Source organism: Hypanus sabinus, unplaced genomic scaffold, assembly GCF_030144855.1.
Source record: "Hypanus sabinus isolate sHypSab1 unplaced genomic scaffold, sHypSab1.hap1 scaffold_1819, whole genome shotgun sequence".
Lineage (NCBI taxonomy): Eukaryota > Metazoa > Chordata > Chondrichthyes > Myliobatiformes > Dasyatidae > Hypanus > Hypanus sabinus.
Window position 1 is genome coordinate 49,157 of NW_026779907.1, and position 13,183 is coordinate 62,339.

The window sequence follows — 13,183 nt, forward strand, 5'->3', positions numbered from 1 at the left end:
CTCCACTTCAGATCCCTCTATGAGGATTGGTGTCTCTCTCCTTCCTGAAGTACACATTGAGCTTTTTCGTTTTACTGATGTTCAGTGCAAGCCTGTTGCTGCGACACCACTCAACTAGTTGACATATCTCGCCCCTGTTCGTCCTCTCGTCTCCATCTGAGATTCGACCAAGAATGTTTGCATTATCAGCAAATTTATAGATGGTATTGGATGTGCATATTTGCTGACTCGATATATACATGGATGTAAGGAAGACTGAGGGATATGGACAGGGTAGGAAGGAGGGATTAGTGTTTGAGTGCCTTTGATTTACTTTTTAGCTAGTATGGCAATACATTGTGGGCCGAACGGCCTTTTCACGTGCTGTATGTTTTTAGGCTCTATATCTGTAAATTTCTTCTAAATTTTCTTTCCATATGTAAAACGCGCGTTTGCAGCACTGGGCTCTAGTGGCGCAATCGGTTAGCCCGCGGTACTTATATGGCAGTACAGGGCGGAGAAATGCCGAGGCTGTGAGTTCGAGCCTCACCTAGAGCACTTGTGATTTTTAATGCTTGCAGTGCCCGAGTGACTGGGCGTCTCTCAAGCTGAGCATTCCACTAAAATGTTACATTTGATTATGTGCTTCTGAGATTGTTATTTGTATTTGTTATTTGTATTTAACTGCGAATCGATGCACCTTTGAGTGTGATCTGAGCAGAAGAGTGTAAGAGGTCTTCCCCAATTCACTAAAAGGCATGTGCTCGCAGTGCTACAAACAATATCCCTGTTTGGTTCTTTAGTTCAACACGCGCAGCCTCACTTCCCAATGTTGAAAGTGTCCGAGCAGATGGTTTCTTTGCTGAATTAAGGCAGAATTGTCCCCCACATTCCTGTCTTCTTAGTTCAATTAACCAAATGGTGAAGCAAAGATCTCTACCTTTCCTGAAACTATCCGTCAGAAACCTTCTAATTACACCTCATCTTGGTTCGTTGCGTTGTCGATTAAACTCAATATTTACTTGCATCGGCGAATTGTTTCAGGCACCTGCGAAAAAAAGAGATATTAATCGTAGCCTCAAAAGGCACAAATGGTATGGAGATGCTGATATCTCTCTGCCCCTCTCTCAACATAAATCTGCATTCGTCTGTACCGAATTCTAAAATAATTCTCACATGTCCCGAGTTCACCAAGCCTCTGTAACAGGGTCGACAACTCCGTCGTTTCTGCTGACCTCCTTCCGGCTGGAGCGCGATCACTCCACTGCGACCTCAGAGCTGATCGACTTGCCGCTCCATTCCTGAAGGCTGCTGTTACCAATATAATTTTCCTTCACAATAGTTCGTTTAACTGGCCGTTGATGTCTTGGTCTGGTTGCGATTCGAAGGAACAGATTGGACAGTGATCATTAATGAAATATCAGTGTGACGGTGTGTCTGGTGTCAGTGCGGACTCCTTGGGACCATTGGCCGTGATTCGATACTATACAGCTGGCATCATCTCACAAGTAACCCTGGCTTGTAACGTGTCCTGTTGTTTATAAGCGTATCGGCACGTGGTTCATCACTTGCTTCAATTAACTTGAAATCTGAGGTGAAGAGAACGGACGAGAGAGAGACAGGGTGAGAAAGCTTAAAGGCATTGTGAAATTTAGCACGTGAGCCCGAGCGCCACCCTGTGGAGACTACTGGAAGCTAGAGTACAGAAGGTGTTTTAATTCCTTGCCTATTAATACAACACAGTTTAGTTAACTGTCACCTGTCGCGCCTTGACCAACAACCGACAGGAAATTGTTAATTCATATCTCTGTATATGGACATAACCAGAGAACCATCGAACATTACAGCACAGAAACAGGGTTTTGGCCTTCCTTGGCTGTGCCGGACCATTTTTCTGACGTCCCAGTGACCTGCACCTGGCTCCATATCCCTTCATCCACCTCGCATCCATGTACCTGTCCAAGGTTTAATTAAATGTTAAAAGTGAGCCCGAGGAGATTGAGAGAGGATCTGATTGCAACGTATAAGATTATTAAAGGATTGGACAAGATCGAGGCAAGAAATAAGTTCCAGATGCTGGCAGAGTCCAGTACCAGAGGGCGTGGTTTGAGAATAAGGTGTAGGTCATTTAGGACAGAGTTAAGGAAAAACTTCTTCTCCCAGAGAGTTGTGGGGGCCTGGAATGCGCTGCCTCAGAAGGCAGTGGAGGCCAATTCTCTGGATGCTTTCAAGACGGAGCTAGATAGATATCTGATGGACAGGGGAATCAAGGGATATGGGGACAAGGCAGGAACCGGGTATTGAAAGCAGATGATCAGCCATGATCTCAGAATGGCGGTGCGGGCTCGAAGGGCCGAATGGTCTACTTCTGCACCTTTTGTCTATTGTCTATTATATCTACAACTTCATCTGGCAGCTCATTCCACATTCCCACCACTCTTTGTGTGAAGAACCCGCCCCACCCCAATGTTCCCTTTAAACTGTTCCCCATTCACCCTTAACCGATGGGCTCTTATTTTTTTTCTCCCCTGGCCTCAGTGGAAAAAGCCTGCTTGCATTCATTCTCTCTATATCCATCATAATTTTATATACTTCTATCGTCTCCCCTCATTCTTCTAGGCTCAATAAAATAAAGTCCTAACCTATTTAATACTTGTTACTGAAAACGGAAAGGAACAGTGGGCAATGTTTTGTACTTATTTCTAGAATTCAGAGCAGGGCGGGGGGGGGGGGGGTGGGTGCCTCGGGTCAGTGTTCAAGAGTGCAAAGCATTGAGCGCTTTGTCCGGTTTCTGTGGTGTAGTTGTTATCACATTCGCTTTACACGCGAAAGGTCCCCAGTTCAATCCTGGGCAGAAACATTGTTTGGGCTTCAGTGCTTCAAATGAACTTGAGACTCAACTTTTCAGTTTGTGCTCAAGTGTATTGTCATGAGCATCCAGGTGTAAATATAATGAACATTCGCTTTTCTAGCAAAGCTCATTCTATTTCAAACCTGGCAAAGGTAAATTAAAGAAAGAAGAATTAATAGAAATGATATATCATTTCCAAGAGAACATAAACGGATTTCAACGTAAGGAGGTTCGTGGATAACGTACACTGCGTAACGGGCGAATTAGCCTTCAAACGTATTGCCATGTATTGTCGCATGAGGATGCATTGTGGTTTCAACGGAGCTCACATCTCAAATGTTCCCATCCAGACAAACATCAGTAAGAATAACCGTGTGCTGCAAAATTTCAAGCCTACTTTAAAATGTGAAATCGCTTTCTTTTTCCTCCCTCCTGTATTCCACTCCTTCCTAGTCCCACCATACAGACTCTCTGTTCAAATTCTCCGCCACAAGTCTTCTAGGTTCCACCTTTTCAGTCTGCCTCACGCCTCTCTCTCTCTATCTCTCTCTCACGCGCGCACACACACACATATACACACACACATACACACACAAATACACACACACATAGACACACACATACGCACACACACAATGAATCTCTCTGTTTCTGTTTGTTTTCTCTGTCGCGAGCAGCACCACAACCGCCCCACGTCAGCCGCGTAAATATTTCTGCTTCGTACAGTTTAAACTGCGGTGGAAACAGTTGGTAACATCAACACCTAATTTTTCAGGGCTCGAGTCTGCGATCTTCCGTAATATTACAGCGCAAACAGATGTCGAATATCTTACCATTGGTATCGCACTTTCCATTCCTGTTAACAGCCCAAGAAACAACGCTGACATCGTGGTTCTGCGGGAATGTCGAAAAGTATGTTTAAAACCTTCCTGTATAAAGACGGTAATGTAGAACAGGAAAACTGGGTACTGTTTAGTTTTGAGTCGAGGTGACGGTGGGAGATCGCATATTGGTACAGAGTTAGGATCAGTCCTTTTTAATATATCGAATTCGTTGTGATTCCATCTAAAAGTAAAACACGGGCGGAATATCTCACGCCTGCATAAGGGTCAGTAACTGCCCGTGGAGGTTCATCCGCAACATGAATGTAAGGAATAAATACTTATCTCGGAGTACGCTCCGCCCCTGACTCAACGCGCAGACCAGCCAGTGTAGAGTTACTCCGAAATAACTCCCAATCTTTCTCCGGTTACACTTTTAACTCTATCACCTAATTAAAGTCATTCTGATCAAACCGGCCAGAAATATATTGTTTAACATTTCGCAACGTATTGACCAGTGATGCTTTACTCCGGGATCCCCACAGAAATGTTTGAAATGTATGCCACTGAAAAGTGATCAGTGAAAGTGTATCCTGTGATATCAGTGGAGTCCAGTTGGAAAACAACACCTCGCCTTTGGACGTTACGGAACAGATGGGTAGCATGTTGACAGTCAGAAACAAAATGCTGGTGGAACACAGCAGGCCAGGGACCATCTATAGGAGAAGCGCTGTCGTTGTTTCGGGCAGAGACCCTTCGTCAGGTCTAACAAAAAGGAGAAATATTAAGATATTTGAAAGTAGTTGGGGGAGGGGGTGCGAAATGATAGGAGAAGACCGGAGGGGGTGGGGCAAAGCTAAGAGCTGGAAACGTGATTGGCGAAAGTGATACAGAGCTGGAGAAGGGAAAGTACCATGGGACGGGAGGCCTCGGGAGTAAGAAAGGGGGAGTGGACACCAGAGGCAGGTGGAGAGCAAGCAGAGGGATGGGCGAAGAGATAGAAAAAAAACCAAACAGCTCAATATGTCAGGGATGGGGTAAGAAGGGGAGGAGCGTCATTAACGGAAGTCGGAGAAGTCAATCTTCGTGCCATCAGGTTGGCGGCTACTCAGCCGGTATATAAGGTGTTGTTCCTCCAAACTGAGTGTGGCTTCATCTTGACAGTAGAGGAGGCCGTGGATAGAATGGGAATGGGACGTAGAATTAAAATGTGCGGCCACTGGGAGATCCTGCTTTCGCTGAACACCTACGCTCGGTCCGCCAGAGAAAGCGGACCCGTACCGCGGTGAAGGCCGAAGGAAATGGAGAATGGATTCACGCTACGAGGTGCAAACGGTATCAGGAGTTGAAAGACAATAAAGCATGAAGCTGAAAAGCCAGATGCTTTTATGGAGACTGATACTGTGGGGAGTCAATGTGACCTTGTCCAGAAATACCTCTTTGTCTTTATGTCACACTTATGCCAGTCATTAAGGTGAAGAGTTGGACTCTTGTTGGGTGTGTGCAAAAATACAAGAAAGCATGAAGATGACAAACCGGATGCTTTTATGGGTGTGTGTTCAGGTACATCCGCATGTCGCCCAGGGAATGTCCCTGGAAGGGGTCCCCAAGAGCGGAAGCGAAATGCTTTCTGTGCAACGTGTGAACCTATTTAACACATCCTGTTCCAGCTTTAGGACGACAGATTGGCAGTGATGATAGTGGAGGGGATTGTGGATGCCCCTGCTTCAAATGATGGTACCTCCCTACCCCGACGGAGGGAAAAAGGATGCCCCTCTTCGAGTTAGTAAATGCACAGGAAACTGTAAATGGGATTTGTCATTGTAATACGGCGGGGGAAATGGGACATTTTTGGATAATAGCTCTTGTACTGAACGGAAGGTGGGTCCTCCTCGGCACACTCCTAATGGGACTTACTGGGTATATGGGGAAAGAGCTTTTGCTTGGCATCCAGGGCCGTCAGGCGGAAGTGGGAATGTGTCCGCAGGAAATTGCACGGGCTGCTGTTATCTGGTCTATATAGTGCCCTCCATACATCCTATAAAAGATATATCGCAACATCCTTTTTGAAGGCGAAGTAAGCGAGGGATAAGTGAAAGTCAAAAGTTTTGGATGGTAGCATTTCCCTCATATAATGTGGCCCGAAATTGACGAGAAATTGTTAACATGGCAACGGCTCAAGAGAAATTGGCCAATGACACTGCCGATGCCCCTAACTGACCTGCAGACGCAACTGAAAGACCTATCAACCGAGGTAGCTGCACTTAGAATGGTAGCCTTGCAAAATAGAATGGCCCTGGACCTGCTCTGAGCCGAAAAAGGAGGGGCATGCGCAGTGGGAGGGCAGGAATGTTGGGAATGTTTTACTTATATTCCCGATGCTTCATGAACCATAACTAACATCAGTCAACACATAAGGAAAAAGATTAAGGAGATTAGGAATATAGGGAAACAGTTTAAGTATTTTGGTTCAGGAACGAAATTGTGAGAAATAATAGAGGGATGGTTTTCTGGCTGGGGAAGCTGGATTACCCATTGGATAATTATAGTGGCAATAATATGAGTTTTAGGGTGCTGTGCATGAGGAGCATTACGATTGTATTGTTACCAGTCAATGAAAAGAGCCTATGATACCCCAGAGGATGAGAGAAATGCGCAGTAAGCGAAACTGGTGGGCAAAGGAGATACATCCTGGCAAAGAAGTACCCTTTCCGGAGGGATATGAACCCTTATGAGAAAGAGGAGGAAATATCTCATGAGGAGTGTTGATCTGAAAGAATCAACAACAAGGGAATTTGTGGAAGAATTTAAAACTCTTTGGATATGTAGGGGTTAACCTAATCGCTTGTGAATTCTCTTAAAATTTAGCTAAAATCCTTGTAGGTCTTGGAATTCAGCTAAAGCCCTTCTAAGAAAGATGTTGTGGCCTCGCAGCTACGTAAAGCTCCCGTTTGTTGCAATCTCGTTCTAAGATCAGAGTCACGTTGTTTGTTGAAATCTAGTCCTAAGCTCAAAGTCAAGCAATGCTCTTGTTAAGTGCTTTTAGTCACGTAATCTGCGTCTATATAATGAAGCAGGTCTGCAAGACAAACAGAAACCCCAAGCATCGCTCTTAAGTAAAGAGACTCTCCGTTATATCACTTATAAATAAAGCCCTTTAGTCTGAAACAATACTCTGAGTCTGCACCTTGGTCTCTATTTCGTGTTGCTGCATACATGTGTACAGATCAATAAAAATATATCTGAAATTCAGCCTTAAATTGAACTTGAGTGTTGAGCAATTTCGGTATTTCACTCTGACGCGATCTTTAGACCATAAGACCATCAGCTTAATTAGGCCTTTCAGCCCATCGTGTCTGCTTCGCCATTTCATCGTGGCTGACCCCGGATCCCACACAACTCTATAAACCTGCCTTCTCACCACATCCTTCGAAGCCCTGGTCTATCAGGAAACGATCAACTTCTGTCTTAATATACACACACGAACTTGGCTTCCACCTCAGTCTGTGGCAGGACATTACACTTTCTACTTTCTAGCTGAAGAACGTCCTCTTTGCCTCGGTTCCAAAAGGTGGTCCATCAATTTTGATGTTGTGCCCTCTTCTGGGTACCCCCACGAAAGGAAACATACCCGCCACATCCACCTATCTAGTCCTTTCAAAATTCGTTATGTTTCAATGAGATCGCGGTGTATGCTTCTAAATTCCAGTGAATACAGATCCAAAACTGCCGAACGCTCTCTATATGCCAACCCAGTCCTTCCCGGAATCATTCTTGTGAATGTCCTCTTGACTCTCTCCAATAACAACAGATCCTTTCTGTGATCTGGGGCTCATGGCTGATGACGTCACTCCGTGCGGCCTGACTACTGACTCATAAAGGCTCAGCATTATCTCTTTGCTTTTATATCCTGTTCCAACTGAAGTAAATACTGGCACTGCATTTCCCTTCTTCACCACAAACTCAGCCCGTAGCTTCACCTTCTGCAAGTCTTGCATGGGGACTTCTAAGTTCGTCTGCATCCTGAAGTTTGAATTTTTCCCCATTGTGATAACAGTTCGCGCTATTGTTCCTTTCACCAAAACGATTATCATTCATTTCTCCACACTGTATTCCATCAGCCCAATGTTTGCCCACTCTTCCAATTTGTATAAGTTCTGCTGTAATCGCATTGCTTCCTGGGCACTACCTACCGCTCCTGCGATCTTTGTATCATCTGAAATCCTTGCCACAAAGCCATCAATTCTATTATCCAAATCACTGACAAAGGTTTGAAAAGTAGCGGTCCCAATACTGACCTCTGAGGAACACCACTAATCACTGGTAGCCAGCCACTACTGCCTTCTGCCGGTCAGCCAGTTCACAAAGCATTTTTGTATCTTTCCTGCATCTTTCCTGAAAATTGATGTCTTCGCAATTGTAACAGACTTTGAATCTCTTAGAATGATGAAGGACATTGAGAGTGGCTGATGCTCAAATTGGCGAACGTGCTGATTTACAAAACTATCTGATAAGTTTTTAGAGAATTACTTAATGTAAATAACCCCGGAACAGGGACTTCAGCAGGGAAATTGCAAGGTTCAGTATGGGAAGATGCTCGAGAAGTTTGGCTTTCACGATGAGGTAGTGAGATGGATTCGCCATTGGCTATGTTGGGAAGCGGGAGTGTGGTAATGGATGGTTGTCTGCCTGATTGGAGGTCAGTGACGAGAGGGGTGCCGCAGGGATCGTTGCTGTGTCCGCTGTTATTTGTAATCTATATCAACGATCTCGATAATAATGTCGTTAACTGGATCCGCAATTTTGCCGATGACACCAACACTCTGGGTGTAGTCCACAGCGAGGAAGAGTACCGGAGCAGGAGGCGGGATCTGGACCAGCTGGAGAGAAGGGCTGAACAATGGCAGATCGGATTTAGCCCAGGCAAATATTAAATGTTGCCCTTTGGGCGGACCAGCCAGGGTTGGTCTGACACAATGAGAAATAGGGCACTGAGGAGTACGATAGAACAAACGAATCTGGGAATGCAGGTCCATAATTCAATGAAAGTTGTGTCGCAGTTACACAGGGTCGTAAAGAAGGAAGCTTTTCCCACGTTGGCCTTCACAGACCGAAGTACTGAGTACAGGAGAGAGGATGTTGTGTTGATGTTCTTCATTGGGGTCTAATTTGGAATATTGTGTGAGGTTGGCTGCAGCTACCTGCAGGAAAGATGTAAATAAGTTTGAAAGAATACAGAAGGCTGACAGAATATCATACATCATCGATCTAATTCCGATGTACTCCGACATACGCATGTGTACATTGATGAACTGTGGACATTAGCTCACGAACAGTGACCGATCTGCATGTTTGTTGGCGTACTCTCTTCTCGTATCACATCTCTGCCAGCGCACATTCACATTGTGGTTCATTACTTCACTGCGCGAATGTGTCTAATTTACAAAATGTACTTTTCAGGAGTGGGGATCACTGGTAGTTTTCAGTGTGCATCACCGCTCAAACTTGTAGTCTGACACCTTCTGAGGCGCCGACGTCGCTCCGCTCAAACATATTAATCCCCAGTCCCAGCACTGAGCCGGCAACTTGGTATATAATATTTCATGAGATCATAACAAAAAAAAACAGCATTCAGTGTCTCCCTACCTCCAACAGAGCGTGATGTAGGAAGTCACTTATCACCCATATACTTGTAGATGGAAGGTGTAAGACAATCTTCCACATGGCTCTTTACACCCTGAATATCGAAGAGAATACTCGTGTCATACAAATCTCTGCTAACGGCAGGAAAACCCCCCTGACATCCTCTTCTATTTCATTGGTAATGTCGATTGCCCAGTGAAGGTGCAACTTTGTAATCTCTCCGACGAAGTCTGAGAAGTTTCATGGGAACAAGCGGCTTCGGTCCCCACACCGAAGTAATGTGGAGGCACAGGCGGCTCCAAACGCTTAAATATCAGCGTTTTCAGTGCTGATGGAGGTGATTTATATCTGCTTGTTTGGAGTAACCATATCATATATAACTGACTCTCCACCGCCTATATCAGAATGTATCATCAGTGACGTTAGAGTCGCGTCACTACCGCATTGTCGGGATGCTGCATGAATTGTTTGGTTTCAATGACGTGACATTCAGGAAGGAATCACAGCCTGTAAGGTTAGACAGAGACTAACGGGTTGACATTAGACTGGACCCATGATGGGAAAGGTTATTGAAGAATTCTCCTGTGTAAAGTAAAGTCAATGCAGCATCAGTGATGTTACAGTCAGTGGGAATCAACGAAACGCTGTGTAACAAAAGCAGTTACGGAACGGAGCGGGACCTCTTCACTGAGTTACTATGGGACAACGAAAGGACCCTCCTGGAGCGATGCTCTCCGTAGGCGAGTGTAGCGCTGATGTCGCTCCCTCGGGGGTGGGGGTGTTCTGTTGTGGAATGTGAATGAAGGAGCTTCATGATCCAGCTGCTCAGTCAATCAGCTGGGGAACAGGTGGCACTGGAGCGGAACATCAACCCTTGTTTGTTCATTGGCTGTAAGTAACTTCCTTCATTGCACAACCCGCCTACCCGCGACGGAGAATTCGTGTTTCCTATAAATTAGCAGGGTATCGTGGTCCGAGTCACACGCTGATGTGAACTGCACAACGGGAGATAATTCAAGCAATCGAACATGAGTCGACCGGCGATCCTACAGGTGAAAGACGTTTGTTACCCTGTTCTAGCGGTGTTTGGTTTACCCGGTAAGTCGTATTAATACAGTGTCTAACAGCTATTGGCCTTCGGCAGGACATTGATATTCTTTATGAAGTATGATCAGAAGATGCGCCGCAATGTGTCCATTATACAAGATGCTCAATAGTCGCTGTATCGTTCCGTGTCCACACGGCCGGTGAGGAGACATTCCTCTGGACACAGGAGGCCGTCAATTACGTATTGTACAACTTCAACTCAATAACTCAATCCCAGTGCTCAGAGTCCTGATGTGTGATGGCCGATGTGCAAAATGATCTCTGTGCCACCCGGTCTTCCCAGTGTTTTACTTTAAATGAACGATGGATCTGTATTTACAGCTCCGTTCCTTTTATGCGTTTCATCTCACAGCCTACCATTCACCATGCAATGGTAACCTGGTTTATCCTCCTGCAGGGCAGCACATTACCCAGGCTCCCAGTACATTACACGGGCTGTTTCTCAGCCCGTTTCCAGCCGGTGAAGTTCACACTGTGCAGTGCCTTTCCGTCCTGCCTCTGCTCACTCTCAGACCACCGGACTAAACAGAAATACATCCGAACGTATTTCAGAAATAAGTTGTAAGATTCCCCTCTTTTCCTCCTTCAGTGATGTCTTTATCTGCTGGTGTTTCTTTCTGTTGCAGCTAATTTGTTAACAATTATTATTCTGTCCCGGGGAAAATGCGGTCTTTCCAAATGCATCTCTGCCTACATGACGATGATGGCTGTGTCAGATCTATCGGTCATTCTCATCAATGTCCTTGTCTATGAGATTTTAATATTCCGCCTGTCCAGTTCATTTCTGCATTATACGGAAGTCCTTAAAGCCACGATCTACGTGCTGGCGGTCACTCTGGAACTATCACGGCGGTACACGGTGGCCTTCACCTGTGATCGATATGTTGCCATATGTTGTCAGAAGTTTAAAACAAAATACTGCAGAGTGAAGACAGCCAGAATCCTGGCAGCAGTAATACTGGCGGGGCTTTGCTTGGAGAATATACACTTCTTGTTTGCATTTCAGCCTCAACGAATAATTGGAAATATTTCGTGGGGTATCCGCCCGAAATTGGACATCTTCAACTCCCTAACGTTTGTCGCGCTCAGCAGATTCAAATCCTTTCAAAACCTGTGCGCATCCGGTTTAATAATTCTGTTTAATGGGATGACGGCCAGGCATATCTTAGTGACCAGCAAATCCCGGAGGGGCTTCCGAACCCACAAGAGTAAGATTGAACGTGACCCGGAGATGGAGAACAGAAAAAAGAGCATCATATTACTGTTCTGTGTATCGGGCAGCTTCATGCTATTTTGGTTGCCGTCGGCAGTGACCGATATTATCGCCAGCATAACCATGTATTTTGATCGCGACTATAACTCTGCCCGATATATCGCTGCTCAAGCCGGGGCTCTGCTCACGAACATGAGTTCCTGTACAAACACGTGTATTTATGCAGCCACCCAAACTAACTTCAGGGCAGAGTTGAAAACGTTGATACTGTCTCCTTGGACGCTTATCCGGGAATTGATCAAGAGAAATGTCAGATCTCCTAAGGCTTTCTCCCATGAGTAGAACTCAGTTCCAGCTCGTAAACGTCTTACAACAGGCAACATTTTGTAAAAGATCCGCGCTTTTAGTTCGATAATAAGATAAAGATTCTCATTTAAAACATCCCGATGCTGGTAACTGAACGTGTCTCGTTTGTGTCTGATAAGAATTAGCTCAAGGTAGAAATAAAATGTATGAATGCGCGGAATGGGCCGGATGGAACACAGTATTGAATAGACAAGCTTCATTTCAAAGTTAAAGAAACCAAACTATTTGCACCCAACATTGGATCTCTGTTAAACATCAGAGAGCTACGGTCAATAACACCCTTATTCCATATTTCCCGATCTGTCAAACTGTATCACGTCAAACAGCGAAAAAGAGGGACAAAAACTTTTCGAATAATTAGTACAAGAATGCAAAGTTGGAAATAAGTTACATCGCCTTTCAAAAGATCTTGTGTTAGTTTAGCTTACGTTGTGTGGTTCAATTTATTTCGTGATCGGCAGTTCCGCTCAGCTGTACCAGAACCTCCTCAATTGACCAGCCACCCCTCGGCAATAGAAGGCGATCTTCTATTCCTGATCCTGAAGACATTATATTCGATGTTACCCCGCGGTATGCCTAGTTACGGAAATCAGCCCTTACAGGAGTCAGAGATCAACGCCTAAATATTTGAGTACCTTCTGTGAAAACTAATAAATAATCACACGATTTTCAAACTGATTTTATTAAATCATGTACAGGTGACCCGCATTCACTTTCTAAAAAATCTAATATGGTTCATATTTCAGGGAGGCCATACTCTCACCAACGCTCCACAGCACGCCCAGCAAACCCATCCCCAAAATCCCGGGACTGAAAAACTGATTTACTCAGGTTATTAACAAGGAGCACGAGAAACTGATTCTCACCTGGTCTAAAGCCGACTGAGCCAAAGCAATCTCGCTTTTTCCTTCCACAAGCTTCAATGTCACTCAAACCTGTTGAATTGTCTGCCTGATTTATTGGATTTGATGGATTTTGATGTTGAGGGATGTCTGTTAGGTCCAGCCCCTGTAGGCTTTTGGAAAGCTAAGAAGGATGAGTTGTGGGAAGTTGAGGGATTTCTGTTAAGTCCAGTCCCTGTAGGGTTTTGGAAAGCTAAGAAGGATGAGTTGTGGGAAGTTGTTAATGCATTGCAACTTAAGCCACAGACAGGTATGACGAAGGGGGAACTTCGAATGATAATAATGGAGCACAATATTTTTA

At 45.0% G+C, this 13,183-nt stretch overlaps 1 protein-coding gene and 2 non-coding genes across 3 annotated transcripts; all 3 read left to right on the forward strand.

Moving 5' to 3' along the window:
* Window positions 1–443: 443 nt before the first annotated feature.
* Window positions 444–537, forward strand: trnai-uau (transfer RNA isoleucine (anticodon UAU)). The gene is made up of 2 exons: window positions 444–481; window positions 502–537. It is a non-coding gene; the product is annotated as a tRNA-Ile (tRNA).
* A 2,229-nt stretch (window positions 538–2,766) lies between these two features.
* On the forward strand, window positions 2,767–2,839 carry trnav-uac (transfer RNA valine (anticodon UAC)). Its single transcript has one exon. It is a non-coding gene; the product is annotated as a tRNA-Val (tRNA).
* Window positions 2,840–10,322: 7,483 nt separating this feature from the next.
* On the forward strand, window positions 10,323–11,956 carry LOC132387402 (vasopressin V2 receptor-like). Its single transcript, XM_059959767.1, has 2 exons — window positions 10,323–10,392; window positions 11,028–11,956. Exons 1-2 carry the CDS (start codon window positions 10,323–10,325, stop codon window positions 11,954–11,956), a joined length of 999 nt encoding a protein of 332 aa, XP_059815750.1.
* Window positions 11,957–13,183: the final 1,227 nt, after the last annotated feature.